The following is an 18,367-nucleotide window of genomic DNA, read 5'->3' on the forward strand; positions in this document are numbered from 1 at the left end:
CCCTAAATTAATGTTGGTTCTAAATCCATCACGAAAACCATATTTCAGCCAGTGTTTTGTGTCGTCCTACCGTCTCGTTGACCACAAATCTATCTCCAATGCCATGTGTTGTCTTTATGCCATCGTTGCGGTGACCTTCTGGTCTTCCATCGACAACTTCGACCTTCCAAGACATTATGGAAGGTTGTTGATATGCTAGCTCAATTAAAAATAGAAAACATGCTCACTTTTTTGTTGATGTGAATAATTTTAAAAATTAGCAACCAATAAATAGAGAACTGTTGGAGCACACCCATTTTTCTACTCCTTAAAGTGATTTAGCAACTTTTTAAATCTATAATTTAAGGTGCTAAATTTACATAACTATTGAAGATGCTCTAAGGCTATGTTTGGATCCACCTCGTTTTTAAACTGGTTTCCATATCTGGTTTCTAGAAAATGACTTTTTATTAAAACTAGGAGAAGGTGTTTGGATCCACATAGTTTCTTATAAAATAGTTTTAGCTAGGTGAGATCAACTTCTTGGTTTTTAAGAAACTAGAAACTGAATAAAAAACTGACCTATTTGGAAACCTTTTAGCTTTTAAAAACCAGCTCCTAAGAAACTAAGTGGACCCAAATAGGCCCTATTTAGGAGGGCTTCATTTTAAGAATTGTAGCTTTGATTTTTCAGTTTCAACATATTGGTAAGCAGAATTTAAGAGTGTTTGATTTACATATAGACTCCAGTTTTTGTAATACAATTAATTTGTGCGAGTTTCGTTAATTAGCCTTGATGATTAGCCGGTGGAGAAAGAGACATGAGTATGTATGTCATTTAACCAATAACATGGTGAGTATTTTTTGTGCAACTTAATGAGAAGGTATGAAAACAGTGTTTTTGGAACACCATTTGAGGAGGTTCGGAAAATTTAAGAAATTGGCTCTAGTTTCAGTTTTTTTGAAGATAGAGTTCGTGAAGCTAGACCTATTTGATAGAAGAAGGTAAACTAAATTTTAAAATTTTGAAGTGAGGCGGGCTCCAACGGAGCCCCGGTGGCTCTCCCTCGCCTCTAACTATGCCCCTTTGGCCTCCTCTCGCGGGTGAGACAACCAAACCCTCTAGAGAGGAGGAGCTCTAATTCTCGCTCTCCACTAATTCATTATATTTAGTGTAAGATTAACCTTTTTTAATATAATTAGCAGATAACAATATGTATTACGGTATTATAAATATGATAGTATTTTTTTAACACTCTAAAAACTGATATATGAAAGATAAATAGCTCAGTTAAAAAATAAAGGAGAGCCGAATAGATGGAATGGTTTGTGGGAAAAATATTTAAATATGAATAGAAAGTAATAATAAGAGGATTTGAAAGGAAATGTTTGAAAAAAGATAGCCTGCACCTCTCCAAACAAGGCCAAGTATAACAAAATATTTCGACGAGCGGCAAAAAAGGACTAAAAAGCAATTTCCCCTAATCCTGCTCTGTGCTCTCTCCCCAATAAACCACCTCAACCTTTCCTTCGTCTCTCCGCTCCGCTCCTCGACCCCGAACCCCGACGAGTTATTTGAGATTGTAATAATCTCGTCGCGCGGCTTCGCCCCTTTGGTACTCCGCAGCCGCGCATCGCCAGTATGGTATTCTCGACCTCACATCCTTGCCAGATAGGGACAGTTATTCCCCCGTCCTCTGTTACCTTTGATTAGCTAAGGTAAAAGTCAAAAATGTCCCTGCTGTTTACAGAGTCGAGCCCGGTGAAAACCTAACTTCCTCCTCTCTTCTTCCACGGGGCTCTCCTTTGGCGCCGCCACTCATTCCTCCAATGGCTACTCCGGCAAGAGGCAAGAAACGGCTCGTCGTCGACGTCGATCTCGAGCTCGACAGTGAGGTCGAAGTGGCCTCCGCCTTCAGCCGACTGTCTGTTTCAGTCGTTGCCAAGCGTACAGGCGAGAGTTCTACAGGCGACGGTTGCGGCTTCGAGCACTCCACCGGCAAGCAGCGCACCTCCAGCAAGGAGTGGACCAGCGGCAATGAACTCACCTGCGCGGCCACATCAGGTACCTGTTTTTGTGGGGCTAACTGCCCAACGTTGGATGTGAAGCTGTTGACGTTGGTTGTGCAGGTGAGTTCCTTGCCGCTTCTCTAGCTTCGTGGGGTTAACTGCCCAACGTTGGATGTTGCGCACGAAGCTAGAGGGATGTGAAGCTATTGACGTTGGGCAGTGATATTTGTAGAGTTCTGTATTTTGAAACTGTTTTTATCCAAACTGTCTAGTGACCATTAGTGCTAGAAGCAGAGAGTGGCTTTAATTGTTAACTGTTTTCTGTCGAACAGAGCTCACAGCCGGCGTCAATCACTGCTCGGCACCTCGTTCAGTGTCGGTAAGGGTTGAACTAAGTTCAATAATATGCAGTACTATGTTCAAATCCAATAGCAATTTTTGTGGTTTCGCAGATTACCCGATTTGAAACAGTTCGTAGTGACCTCGCCCAAGCCATTACAAAGATGCGTGTAGTTGGGAAGGAGTTGAAAGATTTGGCTGGAGACGAGATTATGAATTCGCCAGATACGGCCAAAGATGTGTCATCTACAAAGTGCTCCATTCCAATTTATCGCAGTTGTTGCGCTATAATGACCACTAGGCCATGCTGACACGGTTTCCCTGTGTGCTGCCATTCTAGACATGAACAGTATCTCTGTTCAGCTTTGACAACGTGTCTGCTGTGAATGTTGTTATTATCACGGATCTCAGCATGATAGTAGTCACCTTTTTGTATAGATAAATGACCCAACCCCCGGGTTCTAGCCTTCAACAAATTGATGACTATGGGAAGGATTGTACCACCCAATTTGTCGCCGATCCTTTTCCTTCTAAAAAAGAGATCCATAACCAAACATCTGATTTTGTCCGCAAGTTCACAAACTGGTAGGTCTTTGTAGTCTTTAATCCAGTTGTTAAATACCTCAGCAATGTTGTTGGTTATGTAGTCACACTTTATAGCCGTGTTGAAACCACATCTGTACCATAAAAGAGGGTGCCACTCATCGATCCATTGCTTCACACCCAGTATATCTCTGGCTTTACTGAAGTGGTGCTCGAAAATGGTGTTCCTATATGCTCTAGCCGCGGGATACATGTGCTCAGATCCAGTGAAGTGCTTAACATAGTTCTGCATCAGGTGGCGGAAGCATTCTCTTTTTTCAGCATTTGGAAATACATCGTTCACTGCTGATGTCAGTCCTTTGCATGCATCAGAGCAAATGGCTAAAACAGGAGGGTTGCCTAAGGCCTTTCGAAGTTGTTGCATGAACCAAATCCAACTATCTTTTGTCTCTGACTCGAAGAAACCAAAAGCCACTGGAAACATCCAATTATGACCATCAACACTTGTTGCTGAGGGAAGGTGACCATTCCAACGACCATTTAGAGCTGTGGAATCCACACTTAAGTAGGGCCTGCATCCTTCACGAAACCCTTGAAGACAAGGGCCAAAAGCACAAAAGAATCTGCTGAAATATAATTTCCCATCATCAACTACTAGATCAAACTCAATGACTGAGTCTGGCATAACCTCCAAAACAGCTTCTCTCCATCTAAATAGTAATTTGAAGCTGTCCTCCCATGTTCCATACAACTCTCTAAGGGCCTTCTCTTTACCTTTCCACACTGTATCATACGAAATTGTGCAATTGTGCTGCTCTTGCAAGGTATTTTGCAATTCTTTAGCTCCCATATGTGGTTTCTTCGTAAGGAATGGCATTGCTAGGGAAGCAACCCATGAGCTGGTGGGTGTTGTTGTTTTTCGACGACCACTAGAAGTGCATGTGTGCTTATCCACGATAACTGTAACCTGCAAACAATATAAAATTCATTGTGAGCTTCCCAAATTTCATTTAGGATCCAAAGTACAAACAATGTGTGATACAACAATACTCACAACGACTGTGGGAGACCCGACATTTTGTAGCCTTGCATTGATTCTCCATGGACAATCACCTCCTTTGCAATAAGCTCGATATCTGAATGGTGAGCTTGACTCAATCCCTAACTCAAACTCATTATTAATTGCATATTGCCTGATAGCCAGTCTAAATTCTTTCATATCCTTGTACAAACTCCCAATCTTCATTACTGGATTAGATCTATTGCACTCAAATACCCTTTCTTGTGGTATGCAATCAGTGCAGGGCAATTCATCATTAAATTCATCGCTTTGGCGGACAGTCTCTTGCCTTTCAGTAGTTTCACGTTCATCTTCAGCTAACAATCCTAACCGATCATACATCACTGACTCAGAGGCAGTCTCTTGTTCTCCTTCTTCCTCCCATCTATCATCAATTTGTATTGCCCCCCAATCAATTTCTAATACCTGCAAACATCCAATTAAGAGAGCTATGAAGTACTCGGCTAAGATGCATCAAAAACTAAACTGCTGGACAATATTTCTATCAAACCTCCATTCTCTGTTCATCCCCTAACAGAAAATCTTGGGGATCAGACAAATCCGAGCTCCTAACAGGTAGATCCACTCTTTCCACAGGGGAAACCATGGGGATGCAAGGAGGTGGCGACGACAGCTGTCCGGTGGCAGGGGGTGGGGCGGAAATCTGGCTGCTGGCAAAAAATGGCGCGGACATCTCACTGGTAGACGGCAGCGCGCGCATATGGAAGCAGGATAACGGAGGATTGCGCGAGCACCTGGTGGCGAGTGCCCCTGCTGGCAGACGGCAGCGCTCGCAGATGGAAGCTGGGGAATGGAGGTGAGCACCTGGTGGCGAGCAGTCGAGTCCCCAAGCTGGCAGACGGCGGCGCGCGTTAGTCCGGCTGCCAACCGAGCGCAAGAAACCCGTAGGGGTATGTTAGTCCGAAGGGGAACACAACCGGCATTAAGATTTGCAAAACATACGTTAACAGAGGGCGGGGGATTAAATGTCCCAAACTGGCGAGGCTGTGAGCTCCATAATACCATACTGGCGATGCGCGGCTGCGGAGTACCAAAGGGGCGAAGCCACGCGACGAGATTATTACAATCTCAAATAACTCAACCCTGACACCCGGCGACCTCCTTCCCAAATCCTAGCCCCCCCCCACCCTAGCACCACCGCGGCCTGCCTTCTCTGGGCGGGTCCTTCCCAGATCCATCACGGGAGGTTAAAAAGGAGGCGGGCAGGTGGTGGATGGACGGGCCGAAGCGACACCTGCGGGTGCGCCTCCGCGTCACTGCGCGCCGGCGGGGCGCCTACGGCGATGGCGCTGGAGGCGCGTTGGGGCCCAGGCGGCGGAAGTGCCGGATGGAGACCCCCGTTCTCAACTCCGCTGCCAAGCTTCAGCGCCGCGAGATCGGGGGTCGCCAGCTCGCGGCACGCGGCGGCGGCCCCGCCGCCGCCGTGCCCGAGCGCTTCCGGAACATGCAGCTCCAGGTACGTAGCAGCGCTGCGGACGTCCGTGCGCTTGCTGTCTCTTCGGGTTGGGGTGTGGGTGTGTCCGATGGGTTCGGCGGTCAAGCTAGGGTTATGCGCTGGTGTAGGTGGCGCGTGGGGTCAAAATTCAAATTAGTGGGAATGACAATTGGTTGTGGCTGGTAAATATTCTTTCTTGCGTGTCCCGTTTGTGCTAGGCTGCAAATTTTGTTCTGGAGAGGAGAACCATTTCGTCTTGTGGATTCCCCCAATTGTTTGGTTTCCTAGGAAAGGGCCCATCTTTCAGGCAAATGAGACGGCTTTCAGTTTCGTGGCTCTTTCCTATGTGTGCAGGCTTCGGTTGTTGGTTGTGGCATGTTTTGTTTGGTGCTTGACTGCGTGCAGCACTGCTATAATCTGCTGGATAGAATAGGGGTCATTGTGGATTTGGCTTTAGGCTGTTTGGTCTGGGTGTCTGTAATTTAAACTAATGCTTGTAAAATGATAAATGTGAAATGACCTGCATTGAACATTTCAGGTCTGTACGCATTACCATTTTTTATTGCATACCTATGCTTTATTGTCTGTATTTTATTCGCCACGTTTGATGTTCTGTAAACGCCTATCATGGTTTGGATCAAGTTGTTCTTGAGATTGTGGAGATATTCAAATCGAATAGGATTGGATATTGAGGTCTGACAATTCCTAATGCTCCCTTAATTTGAATCGGAGGCTTGGTATAGTGGTTTAGACTGGACCTTTAAAACTACTGTAGATGTAGATACTATGGGCTGTAAATTTGCTGTATATAAATTGTTGGTTGAGCTAGTTATCCTCCACTCCCTGTATATATCCTTCCTATTCCTTTGTACTGTTTTATAATTGGTATGATTCATGTGATCCTTGTCACACGAATCCAAGGAAAAACAGTAGCATTTCTGATTTCAGGTGATTGAGCCATTGAGGTGCCTTAATGCTGACTCCTGGTTTATGTTTATATCTTTGTTCAATTGTGTGCTTGTTAGAAGATCTCAATTGACTGTGTACTTGATTTTTGGGTGAAAAATGTGGGTGGAGGTGCAGCATCTATGGACATTGACACTATTCCATACATGTGTTGAGTTAGTTAAAAAGTTGGATTAGTTGTTCCTTTTGCCATGAACTGTTTCATTATCTAGCATTGACATCTCAATCCATTGTTTGTGCAGGAGGAGTTCGATACATATGATGACAATGCTAACCTATTTGTGAAGCTGCAGTTTCTTAAAAGAAGATCCAAAATTAATGAGATTGTTGCAGCAAAGGATATCATATTTGCCCTTGCTAATTCTGGGCTTTGTGCTGCTTTTAACCGAGGTAGGTGTTCTGAAAATGAGATTTATATGTTACACGATCTGATAAAAGCGCTGTAAGATATGATAGAGTGGACTTACTAACCAGTTCAATCCAAAAGCTTAAGCTGATGGGAGAAGGTAGCCATTCCACTTATACACTTCAACACCCCCACTCACGTGCAGCCACAGAGAAAGGCGCAAACACAGCCAGAGAGAAAGACACAAACATGGAAATAAATGGGTGGAGACACAAATAAAGCCTCTGCCAGGATTCAAACTTGAGACCTCTGGCTTTGATACCATGATAGAGTGGATGCACTAACCAGTTCAACCCAAAAGCTTAAGCTGATGAGAGAAGGTAGCCAATCCACTTATACACTTCAACAAGATAATCTGCTGTTTGCTCCTGATCTTTTGTTGCAGCAGAGGTTGGGCAATAGTTATACTCTGCTGTCTTTTCTATGTACTGTAGCCTTATGGCATTAGCGCCAAGTGGTGGTGGCTGATCTCAGCCCAATAGGAGGTAGATGTAGTATGTAGTGGCTATAGTAAAAGTAGTGGCACTAGTGTACTGTTGGGGACTTGTTCTCAAATGCTATGAATCAAGAACAAGACAACATAAAATGTTAAATGTTAATGCCCTTCGTCCAACGAGGCATTATTCCCTTAAGGATTAATGAACTTTGGACGAAGGTTAAAGACAATATGGTTACGAAGGTTAAGTCTTCGTAATTGAATTATAATAGATTGAATAAAGTAATACAAAATATGAAGCGTCAAAGATGAATAAATTATAAACGAACAACATTACTTTCATATTATATTGATTTACTATATTTAATCATTGGGTACAGTAATACCTCTGCCTTGGCAAAAGATTGATTCCCGAATGGTGCGATCGCTATTACAGGAATGCGTGAACAGTAAAGGAATACTGTTCACTATTTATAGACACGGGACACAGCCTGTGAGGAATTACAATTATGCCCCTCATAAGGGATTACAACAGCGACTCAAACATTTATGGACTAAAAGGTCACTCTACTTTTATGTCGGTTTGTAATTCCGAAGCTTCATACAGAGGAACCTTCGGTCATCACATGCGGATAGCTTCAGCCGAAGCTGTTTCTTCCTACAAGACCTTCGGCGACGAAGCATAGTCCCAACATGTACCTTGTAGTTGGTAGCTTGAGTCGTATATATCCAGTTTGCTTGGCAATTAGTTCAGTCCAGTTGCTGCACTTGCTGTGCGTGTCTTCTACCTCCAGCCCAGTGTGTGTGTTTAAGTGAGGTGCTGCTCACCTATGCAGGCTTGCCAGATTCCAACAAATGTTGTCTTCTGACCTGTCTTTGTACTTTGTATCTGCAGTAACAAACAAGCGCATAGGCTTCTTGAATTTGAGCCCAGATGAAGTGATTCGGAGCTTGTTCTACAACAAGAACAACGATTCCCTTATTACCGTTTCAGTTTATGCATCTGACAATTTCAGCACATTGAAGTGCAGAACAACCCCGGTTGAGTAAGAAAACATGCTTCAGAAATTTCTCTTATATTTCTCTGCAATGTGAATTTTCAAGAAGCACCCTATGGACAAGTATCCTCTTAGGGTAGTTAATTTTTTTAATGATGCAGCCTACTAAAGTTCGTAGCATCAACTAATAAATTATTTTTATATAAATGTTGTTGCAGGTATATTAGAAGGAACCAGTTAGATGCTGGGTTTCCCCTCTTTGAATCAGAGTCTCTGAAATGGCCTGGATTTGTGGAGTTTGATGACGTAAATGGAAAAGTACTCACATATTCAGCGCAGGATGGGTATGCATTCTAATGGTTCATTGCATTAAATGTTGTTTTTTCCACAATAATATTGTTGTAATGGTCATCCTTTTATCTGAAGTATATATAAGGTCTTTGACTTGAAGAACTACTACTTCCTATATTCAATACCAGATGAAAATGTGCAGGAGATAAAGATCAGGTTTGTGATTTTTTCCTCAGTTACATCTTGTCTTCCTGTAATTTAGACAGAGGGAAGGGGAGGGTGTTCAAATTTGAATTTTTATTATTTTCAATTTCAGTCCAGGAATCATGCTCTTGATATACGACAGAACACCAAGTTATGTCCCATTGAAGATATTATCTATTGAAGATGGGAAACAACTGAAATTTTTTAAGCACTTGTTACATCGCAACAAGAAAATTGATTTCATTGAGCAGTTCAATGAGAAGCTCCTTGTCAAGCAAGAGGACGAAAACTTCCAGATACTTGATGTATGGTGTAGTTTATGGACATAATTTATTTTTCTTATTGTAATCCTTACTGTTTGAAGGCCTAATGAGTTTATGGTCTGGGTTTTGAAGGTGCGGAGTTCTGAGCTAATTGAAGTCAATGTCTCCAAGTTTATGACCCCTTCAGCATTCATTTTTCTTTATGAGAACAATCTCTTCTTGACATTCCGAAACAGAACAGTCGCTGTATGGAACTTCCGAGGAGATCTTGTGACTTCATTTGAGGACCATTTACTTTGGCATCATGATTGTAGCACCAACAATATTTACATCACTAGCGACCAGGATCTTATTATCTCATACTGCAAATCGGAGGCAGTGGCTGAGGATGGTACAGGTGCAGTACTCAAACCCTGACCATTTCCTCAGTATTTTGTTTGCGCTGTTTATATATAATTATATATAGATGCAACTGCTCCCATCTCCCATGTGGGATTTTTCTTTTTTACTGGCCTCTTCAACTAGCTTCTGATGTCAACATGCTGGTTGATTGCAACATCCTCAGCCATGGCGAGGATGACAGAGTGGCTGACATTGAGGTCGAGCAGGCGGGAGGGTGTCCGCTTAGGAAGACAAGGTTAGAATTATAGTGATTGGGTTGTGTGTTGTGCTCGGCTCGGCCTAGTATGGATGTAACGAGCCGTATAAAAACGATTGTAACACAATGGTTGTCATTCAGAACAGAAATAGAACTTACCTCCCCTCCAGCTTCTTCCAGCTCCTTCACATTCTTCACGCTCCTTTGCTTCCTTCCTCAAATCCCTCTCAACGTTAGTGTGGACACTACAATTGGTATCAGATTCAGCCTGGGGTTCTTCCTTCTGTGTGGGTTTCACGACCTGATTGTGCGTCGGTGATCGAGCCGATTTTGGCCATCTGTTGGATTCAGGCGTGGGCTGAATTGGTAATCACGACGCCAACTCGACAGACGATGTATACCAAGCAGTTGATGGTGGCCATGGAGGAGATGGAGAAGCGCTTAGTGGAGTCCTTTGAGTGTGTGATTAAGTCACTTTCAGAGACAACGTTCTCTGATTTATCCCAGAAACTAGGTTTAATTGACGAGGTGAAGGATAAATTATCATCGATGGAACGCAAACAAGGAGAGCACGAGAAGACATCTGAGTTCCTGCAATCTAAATTGGATCTGTCGATGAAGTCATTGGTCCAACTTCATCAGGAGCAGACGAGGCTTGTGGCGGTAATGAAATGTGGTGAGACTGGCTTCCAGACTACGAAGTCTGGCGTGGAGGAGGGGCTGGATTGATGGGACTCACCCTTCTTTCCACCCTAATTCATCTAATATACAGGTATCTTCTCCAGATTCTAATCATCCCAAGGATTTTCACACATGGCAGCATGGGACTAGCAGCAAACCGGATCAAGTTCCCATAGAGCCTACTTCTCACAAGTCGTGGTTACCTAAAATGGATTTTTCACAATTTGACGGTGAAGATTCTAGGATATGGATTGACAAGTGTGAGACATATTTCACTTTATATCATATTCCTGATCATTTCAAAGTTACTGCTGCTTCTTTGCATTTGGTGGGGAAAGCTGCTCACTGGTATCAATCTTATAAAGATGTCATGGGTTCAATGCCTTGGCCTTCGTTTAGACAGGCTGTTATGGAAGAATTTGAAGTTTCTACTCATAAGGATAAAATGTTAGCACTCCTCACACTTAAACAGACTGCTGCAGTTGAAGAGTACATGAAGCAATTTGAGTTGTTGGTTTATCATCTCCGGTTGTTTGACAAGTCCTTGAGTGATACATTCTTGGTCACATTATTTACTCTCAGCTTGAACTTTGGCCTCAGATTCTTGCTGCCAAACATGAACAACTACTTAGGGTTTGTTTGGTTCGTTGCCTCAGTTGCCACAGTTTGCCACGCCTAAGTTCATGCAAGTTTGACTGAGTTAGGCATGTGTTTGGTTTATAGCCACAATTGTGGCAAGATTTTTCTCCTGCTGCGTAGGTCCCACTTGTCAATGACTTGTAAAAGCGTGTCAGATTCCCTTAGGCATGCCACAGTTGTGGCGCAGAATTTGAGCGCCTAACCTTAGGCAAGTGTGACAATTTTTGGCACCTTAGGCAGGAAACCAAACAGCCCCTTAAACAGTCAGGTCATGGCAAGACTGTTGGGTTCAGACAGCAACAATCGGGGAAGCCTGCTGAAACTCAGGGAACTCAGCTTGACATGTGGAAGCTAAAACAACTCAAGGAGTATAGAAGATTAAATGGTCTTTGGTACAATTGTGGAGAAAAATATGCTCCTGGTCATTCTTGCAAGATTGCTCCTACACCACAGCTAAATTTGTTAGCTGTGGAGGATAGCACTGTTGAAGGGGGTATTATACTTGATGACATTCTGAATGAGTTGGATCAGTCAGATCCTGTTGGCCAGGAATCTGTATATCTGTCTGTGAATGCAATTGCAGGTTCTGAACATTCAAGGTGTATTAAGCTAAGAGTACTAATCCAGAATAAGGTTGTCTTGCAATTGGTTGACTCAGGGAGCTCTACTACATTCATTAGTGAGGAGATGTTGGCCTTAATTTTGGCTGAAACTCAAGATATTGAACTCATCCAAGTGAAGGTGGCCAATGGCCAGAACATCCTATGTGCAAAAAAGGTAGTGCACCTGTCTTGGTAGATTCAGGGTCACATATTTGAGACTGATGCTTATGTACTTTCATTTGGTGCCTATGATATGATTTTGGGCATGGACTGGTTGGAAGACTTTAGTCCCATGTTGTGTGACTGGAGTGCCAAGTGGATGGAGTTTTCTCATGCTGGACATACAATTAGATTACAGGGCATTCTTCCGATGGGAGTTTCAGACATTGCTACGGTGTAGGTTGATCAACTGTTAAAATGGTACAAAGGGAATGAAGTATGGGCTTTGGTTTTGGTACAGGAGTCTAGACAGCAAAATGAGGTAGTGACACCTCAGTTACCTGCACAGATTCAGAAATTGCTGGACTATCCATCAGGATATTTTCCGACTCCCTCTTCTTTACCACCTTCCAGAGAATATGATCATGTTATATTCTTACTTCCTGGCTCTGCACCTGTTAATTCCAGGCCATACATATACTCTCCTGTGCAGAAGAATGAGATTGAAAGGCAGGTACAAGAGATGCTTTTTTCTGGTATTATTACAAAGAGTGTGAGCCCATTTGCCTCACCTGTGCTGCTAGTAAAAAAAGGATGGTAGCTGGCGCTTTTGTGTGGTTTATAGGAAATTGAATGAGCTAATGGTCAAAAACAAATTTCCTATGCCTGTGATAGATGAGTTTTTGGATGAGCTGTCAGGTGCTAAATACTTTTCTAGGCTTGATATGGCTTCAGGGTTCCATCAAATTAGAATGTCTGTGGATGATGAATTCAAAACTACCTTCAAAACTCATCATGGGCATTTTCAATTCAGAGTTCTTCCTTTTGGATTGACTAATGCTCCAACAACTTTTCAGTGTTTGATGAACTCTATTTTTGCTGCTCAAATGAGAAAATCTGTCCTTATTTTTATGGATGATATTTTAGTATATAGTCCCTCATTGGAGACTCATGTGGAGCATCTGCAGGAGGTCTTTCATATATTACAGCAGCATCAATTATTTGCCAAAAGATCTAAGTGCTCTTTTGCCAGGAACAGTATTGATTACTTGGGCCACATTATTTCAGACAAAGCTGTGGCCACTGACCCTAGCATGACTGTTGCTATGTTGAGTTGGCCAGTTCCTACTTCTCATACATTGTTGAGAGGCTTTCTTGGTTTGACTGGGTATTATAAAAAAATTGTTCAGCACTATGGAATCTTAGCTAAACCTTTAACCTCCCTATTACAACACAAGGTCTTTAAGTGGTCTGAACCGGCTCAGTCAGCATTTTATAAATTGAGATGGCTATGAGTTCTACCTCTGTATTGGCTTTACCCAATTTTGAGGAGGAATTTGTTATTGAGACAGATGTGACTATAGGGTGGGGGTGGGGCTGTGCTGTCTCAAAATGGTCACCCAATTGCTTACTGCAGCAAGGCTTTAGGCGTGGCAAACAGAAAGCTCTCCATATATGAGAGATTTTTTTGCAATCTTGATGCCTGTAGATAAATGGAGATGTTATGTTCAGAGGGGACCTTTTGTGATAAGGACAGATCACAAAAGCTTGTGTTATCTTCAAGACCAGTCACTTTCCACTGAGTTACAAAAGAAGGCTATGTCTAAATTGTCTTGTTTCCAGCTCAAATTCCAGTACAGGAAAGGGACTGATAACAGGGCTGCTGATGCATTGTCTAGAATTCCTCTTGTGGAATTATCTGCCCTCTCTGTGTGCAAGCCTGTATGGATACAGGAAGTCCTTATGACAATGATCTGGGTTCTCAGAGATCGTTACAAAGCCTGGTTGTTTCTAATAGGAATGACCAAGGGTATTGTTTGAAGGATGGCTTGATTTACAAAGGGCGGCAACTTGTGGTCGGCCAAAATTCTGCTCTGCAAAATAAGATCATAGCTGCTTTACATTCTTCAGTTGTTGGGGTCATTCAAGCATTCATGCCATACCAAAGGATTAATAACTCTTTTGTTGGAATGGTTTAAAGATAGCTGTAGAATCCTTTGTGAAACATGCCAAATCTGCCAGCAAGCAAAGCATGAGAACTGCAAATACCATGTGCTTTTGCAACCATTGCCTATTCTTGAGAACTGTTGGCTTGATATTTCTATGGACTTCATTGAGGGTCTTCCTAAATCTGGAGGCTATTCAGTGATTCTAGTGGTGGTCGATTGGCTTACCAAGTATGCTCATTTCATTCCACTTAATCACCCTTTTACTGCTGCAATTGTTGCCCATGAGTTCTTTGCTGAGGTAGTCAAATTGCATGGTATCCCTCGCTCTATAGTATCTGATAGAGATAGGTTGTTCACTAGCACACTTTGGCAAGAATTATTCAGTTTGTTGGGCACCAAGCTACCACTCTCAGTCGGATGGACAAACTGAGAGGGTCAACCAATGCCTGGAAGTGTTTTTGAGGTGTGCTGTGCATGACACCCCAAACTATGTGTGAAATGGTTACCTTCGTCTGAACTATGGTATAATTCAAGTTACCACACATCCTTAAAGTGTTCACCATTCAAAGCCTTATATGGGGTGGAACCTTATATGGGGATGTTGCCTCTACTGGATCCGTACCATAACTCAGAGGCACTGGATTCAGTCCAGGAGTGCCAAAATTTCCTTCACATGCTTAAGACTCATTTGGCTAATGCTCAGAATAAGATGAAGTTCTACGCTGATAAGAACCGTTCCTTTAGAGAATTTCAAGTAGGAGACAAGGTATTTCTTAAGCTGCAATCATATGCTCAAGCATTGGTGGTACATAGACCTTGTGCCAAGTTAGCCTTTAAATATTTTGGTCCTTATAAGATTTTGGAGAAGATAGGTGCTGCTGCATACAAACTGGAATTGCCATCCCATGCAGCTGTCCACCCAGTTTTTCATGTTTCCCAGTTGAAGCCTCATGTTCAGGATCATGCAGCACTTTTCGAGGAGATTCCAATGGAGGCCTTTGGCGAAGATGCTCAGGCTATACGAGTGAAGATTTTGGAGCGTAAGCTGGTGAAAAAAGGCAACACGGCCATTGTTCAGATCAAGGTGCAGTGGTCTACATTGCCGGCTTCGATGACTACATGGGAAGATTATTATGTTCTTAAATAACGCTTTCCTTCGGATCCAGTCTGGGGACATCCTGGATCTCTTGGGGGCGGTACTGCCAGCCATGGCGAGGATGACAGAGTGGCTGACATTGAGGTTGAGCAGGCAGGAGAGTCCGCTTAGGAAGACAAGGTTAGAATTCTAGTGATTGGGCTGTGTGTTGTGCTGGGCTCGGCCCAGTATGGATGTAACGAGCCGTATAAAAACGGTTGTTTCTTCACGTTCCTCTGCTTCCTTCCTCAAAATCCCTCTCAATTTTAGTGTGGACAATACAAACATTGAATATAGGATGATGTCTGTCACCATTACAAGGTCATGAATGTGACCAGATCATAAATGTGAACTACATTATAGAAATCTTTGATTTGTACTATCAGCAGGAAAAAATATTGACACTGGTCTTGTGCAGTTGTTCCAGTTGGATCCATCAACATGAGCGAGATCATGACTGGCAAGTGTATCGCCAAGATTACTGCCAACGATCCTGCCCTAAGTGCGCCCCCTCGCAGAAATGGTCGCAGCAAGCGGCGGTCCTCGGTCTGGAGCACCGTTCCAGAAGCTCTGGAGGACGTCACGGCACTGTTCTATGACGAGGACAGGAATGAGATCTACACCGGCAACAGTCATGGACTGGTGCATGTATGGTCTAACTAGATGGTAACATGTCCATACATCTCGCCCTTTTGATTTGACTTGGCTAGCCTGACTGCATTCTGTATAATCCCCGGCTTGGGGCTCACCTAGATTTTGTATTTGGCAATAGAATGTGTTTCCTTGAGAAATTGTGAATGCAAATCGTTATAAATATCTCATGTTCGTCTACCTTGTTCGAGTAACATAGAAGAAATTAGCCTCCAAATCTAACTTTGCTGGATACACATCCTGCAGCAAGATACCGACGATCTGGAGCTCTGCTCTTCATGCTATTGCTATTTTCATGTCTAACAGTAGGGATTTGTCGAAATGGTCGTGTTGTGTTGAGGGCATTGTTATCAAAATTTCAGGTTCTTTATCTGTAAGCTCCTGAATAATCTCATCTGAAGCCTTGGGCCACCTGTAACTATCAATCATTCTGAAATTTTGGCTCCCAGGAATAATGGCTTATGCTAGTATCAAGTAATGTCAGCATGGATATATAAACAGAAACGGCAAACCTCAGCTGCGACTGCGAATGCCTGGAAAATGGCAGACGCTAGTGCAGTTGAAGACAGAAACATAATTGGTTTCTTCAAAGAAGCTGGCACTAGAGGTTGCTGCCAGCTCTGAACAAAAACTAGATGAAAATGTTAAGCGAGCAGCGATCGTTTTCCAGAGAACTGCCCAAAGCACTGCACTCTGGTAGAAACCAAACTGAATTTTATTGAGTCGTTCAAAAGTAAAACGTGTCAAGTGACCTGCAACGACAGAAACAATACGCAGGTCAGAGCGATATTAGAATGGCTACCGCTTCACTTGAAATATACAGCCCGTAGAAGACAGTATGGAGAAATAAATTTCAATTGGCTTTGTATAAAACTACCTTGTTTTAAACGGCAACCTCTTAAAAGCTAGGGAAACAAATTTATTTTCTTGGTGATAGTTTGAAGGCTTTCTCGGCCTATCTAAAGCTTGAAATAACTTTATTCATTAACGGAGAGATATAGGGGCTGAAACAAGGCGCCTGACTAACTCCAACGGAGCGGCCAAACGGCCAGCCAAAGCCAATATGACTGCCGTGGTGCTACTGTAGCGCCTAGAAATAGGTTCCAACAACACAGCCAAAAGGAGCAGCTATTTTAGAGGGGATGAGAGAGAAAAGCTAGATTGGCTGGTTCAGAGCCGGCAGCCATTTTCTCCCCTTCGTCTCTGACAATCCGGACCCACTTTTGAGGCTTCTGGCCACTCGCCCTGGGAACCAGCTATTTTAGCTGCTCCGTTGGATACGACGGACGTATGGATGACCAGCTAAATTACTGTGGCAAGCCAACGGCCTGAATGTCTGCCCGAGCCAAAACGGGCAGACATTCAGGCCGTTGGCTTGCCACAGTAATTTAGATGGCCATCCATACGTCCGTCGTATCCAACGGAGCAGCTAAAATAGCTGGTTCCCAGGGCGAGTGGCCAGAAGCCTCAGAAGTGGGTCCGGATTGTCAGAGACGAAGGGGAGAAAATGACTGCCGGCTCTGAACCAGCCAATCTAGCTTTTCTCTCTCATCCCCTCTAAAATAGCTGCTCCTTTTGGCTGTGTTGTTGGAACCTGTTTCTAGGCGCTACAGTAGCACCACGGCAGCCATATTGGCTTTGGCTGGCCGTTTGGCTGCTCCGTTGGAGTTAGTCTTGGGATGAAAGCAAGGTCTCATAATTATGAAGATAAATTCTATCACGAAAGAGCTATTCGCTTCATGCCCTTTGTAAGAAAAATGGACCTCATCCCCATTTGATTATGTGATTTTGGTGTTTGATGATTAACGTAACTACTTAGACTAATGTGTTTGATAGTGTTTATGTTTATAGTTCAAACAATGTAGCGTACACTTGAACGAAGGTAACGAGGTGATCAACTCCTCGAAGAAAACATTAGAAGACTCATTGAAGACTTATCAAGATTATACAAGAGTCCAAGGCACAAGATAAATGAATAAGAAAATTTCGGCAGTACCTCCTTTGTAAATATAAGAAACACGAAAGCCAACTAGATATAGTTCCATGATAGAAGCATACATTAGCAACAATAACTCCTTATCAGTGAAAATTCAATCACAACTGAAGAAATCAACACACATCAAAGGTTAAATTACCATTCTCACAATCGAAACATTTTAACTAAAATTAACAAGTATAAAGCATGAATACGTTTGCATAGTGAAGCTTGCATAGTGAAGCGTGAACGTGCAACTACTTTCCACTCCCTCAAGGCAAGCATCAAACACCTGGAAAGAGTAAAACAAGGGTGAGACGAAACATCTCAGCAAGAAAATCATTTGACATGATGTTTGAACCACAAGTTCAATTAAGCATTGATTCTTATATAAATGACTACTTTATAACTAGGTATATCCTCGAAGAATGTAACCGTAGGTTAGAGCTTCAATGACGATAAAAACATAGCACTGCCAACACTTCATGAATGCATATGAATGCAAAACATATGACTTCTGCCTTTATACCTCTTAAGGATATGAAGCAGTATCGTACTCCTCCTCGGACAACATACGATGATAAGTTGTACCGGTATGGTCAGGGACCATCGGTCACGACATAACTTCAAATGCAATAAAACATGACATGCACATTGCATGCTTCAATTAATAGATACTTCAATAAAACTTCACAAGATTAAGTGAATGATCAACATCAAGTTCAAGATTAATAGCATGACAAGCTTTTGAATATTAAGGCGCGATCCGGAGCACTGCCACCTAAGGGAAACGAAAATTCCTTGTCCTTTTCTCCCTCTCTTCCACCCCTCTTCAACAGTAGCTTGACTGCTCCAACCCCTTCTTCCCGTAAGGGTAGGAGCACCTGGATATAAAACTGCTGCAACAGAGAGAGGGGAGGGAGGTGCAGAAGGGAAGAGGGAGGCACAACAGGGAGGAGAGAAGAAAGAGAGTCGGCGCACCAGGGAGTCAGGGAAGTAAAAGGATTGATCCCTCATCTCATATGAT

General features: G+C 43.0%; 3 protein-coding genes across 7 annotated transcripts; 2 read left to right on the top strand and 1 right to left on the bottom strand.

Annotated features, from left to right (window-relative positions):
• The first annotated feature begins 1,548 nt into the window (after positions 1-1,548).
• LOC103650601 (uncharacterized) lies at positions 1,549-2,831 on the top strand. Of its 3 annotated transcripts, none has more exons than XM_020551130.1 (4): positions 1,549-1,619; positions 1,731-2,044; positions 2,322-2,368; positions 2,442-2,831. In XM_020551130.1, the coding sequence occupies exons 2-4, from the start codon at positions 1,810-1,812 to the stop codon at positions 2,637-2,639; spliced, it is 480 nt and encodes a 159-aa protein (XP_020406719.1). In that variant the 5' UTR covers positions 1,549-1,619; positions 1,731-1,809; the 3' UTR covers positions 2,640-2,831. The 3 variants fall into 3 exon arrangements, with proteins under 3 accessions (XP_020406719.1, XP_008674389.1, XP_008674388.1); XM_008676167.2 differs by having other exon boundaries at positions 1,552-1,624; XM_008676166.2 differs by having other exon boundaries at positions 1,552-2,044.
• On the bottom strand, positions 2,790-4,928 carry LOC103652204 (uncharacterized). The gene is made up of 6 exons (XM_020550905.2): positions 4,687-4,928; positions 4,443-4,599; positions 3,926-4,357; positions 3,646-3,838; positions 2,951-3,228; positions 2,790-2,858 (listed from the first exon to the last, which is right to left on the bottom strand). The coding sequence occupies exons 2-6, from the start codon at positions 4,536-4,538 to the stop codon at positions 2,790-2,792; spliced, it is 1,068 nt and encodes a 355-aa protein (XP_020406494.1). The 5' UTR covers positions 4,539-4,599; positions 4,687-4,928.
• Positions 4,929-5,015: 87 nt separating this feature from the next.
• On the top strand, positions 5,016-15,545 carry LOC100191710 (Transducin/WD40 repeat-like superfamily protein). Of its 3 annotated transcripts, XM_008673811.2 has the most exons (9): positions 5,016-5,408; positions 6,596-6,743; positions 8,091-8,241; positions 8,412-8,537; positions 8,620-8,700; positions 8,801-8,993; positions 9,084-9,348; positions 9,517-9,588; positions 15,133-15,545. In XM_008673811.2, the coding sequence occupies exons 1-9, from the start codon at positions 5,166-5,168 to the stop codon at positions 15,375-15,377; spliced, it is 1,524 nt and encodes a 507-aa protein (XP_008672033.1). In that variant the 5' UTR covers positions 5,016-5,165; the 3' UTR covers positions 15,378-15,545. The 3 variants fall into 3 exon arrangements, with proteins under 3 accessions (XP_008672033.1, XP_008672035.1, NP_001130611.2); XM_008673813.2 differs by lacking the exon at positions 9,517-9,588 and having other exon boundaries at positions 15,142-15,545; NM_001137139.2 differs by lacking the exon at positions 9,517-9,588 and having other exon boundaries at positions 5,042-5,408; positions 15,133-15,544.
• Positions 15,546-18,367: the final 2,822 nt, after the last annotated feature.

This window comes from Zea mays, chromosome 3 (assembly GCF_902167145.1).
Source record: "Zea mays cultivar B73 chromosome 3, Zm-B73-REFERENCE-NAM-5.0, whole genome shotgun sequence".
Lineage (NCBI taxonomy): Eukaryota > Viridiplantae > Streptophyta > Magnoliopsida > Poales > Poaceae > Zea > Zea mays.

What these genes read in the sequence shown, in the direction of transcription:
- LOC103652204 (XM_020550905.2), bottom strand. Translation starts at nt 4,538, where the DNA reads ATGGTTTCCCCTGTGGAAAGAGTGGATCTACCTGTTAGGAGCTCGGAT. An exon ending in GGGATGAACAGAGAATGGAG is followed by an intron (nt 4,358 to 4,442) that starts GTTTGATAGAAA and finishes GGATGTTTGCAG; the next exon opens with GTATTAGAAATTGATTGGGG. An exon ending in TAACCAACAACATTGCTGAG is followed by an intron (nt 2,859 to 2,950) that starts GTATTTAACAAC and finishes TCTCTTTTTTAG; the next exon opens with AAGGAAAAGGATCGGCGACA.
- LOC103650601 (XM_020551130.1), top strand. Translation starts at nt 1,810, where the DNA reads ATGGCTACTCCGGCAAGAGGCAAGAAACGGCTCGTCGTCGACGTCGAT. An exon ending in CACCTGCGCGGCCACATCAG is followed by an intron (nt 2,045 to 2,321) that starts GTACCTGTTTTT and finishes TCTGTCGAACAG; the next exon opens with AGCTCACAGCCGGCGTCAAT. An exon ending in CGGCACCTCGTTCAGTGTCG is followed by an intron (nt 2,369 to 2,441) that starts GTAAGGGTTGAA and finishes GTGGTTTCGCAG; the next exon opens with ATTACCCGATTTGAAACAGT.
- LOC100191710 (XM_008673811.2), top strand. Translation starts at nt 5,166, where the DNA reads ATGGACGGGCCGAAGCGACACCTGCGGGTGCGCCTCCGCGTCACTGCG. An exon ending in TGCAGAACAACCCCGGTTGA is followed by an intron (nt 8,242 to 8,411) that starts GTAAGAAAACAT and finishes ATGTTGTTGCAG; the next exon opens with GTATATTAGAAGGAACCAGT. An exon ending in AAAACTTCCAGATACTTGAT is followed by an intron (nt 8,994 to 9,083) that starts GTATGGTGTAGT and finishes TGGGTTTTGAAG; the next exon opens with GTGCGGAGTTCTGAGCTAAT.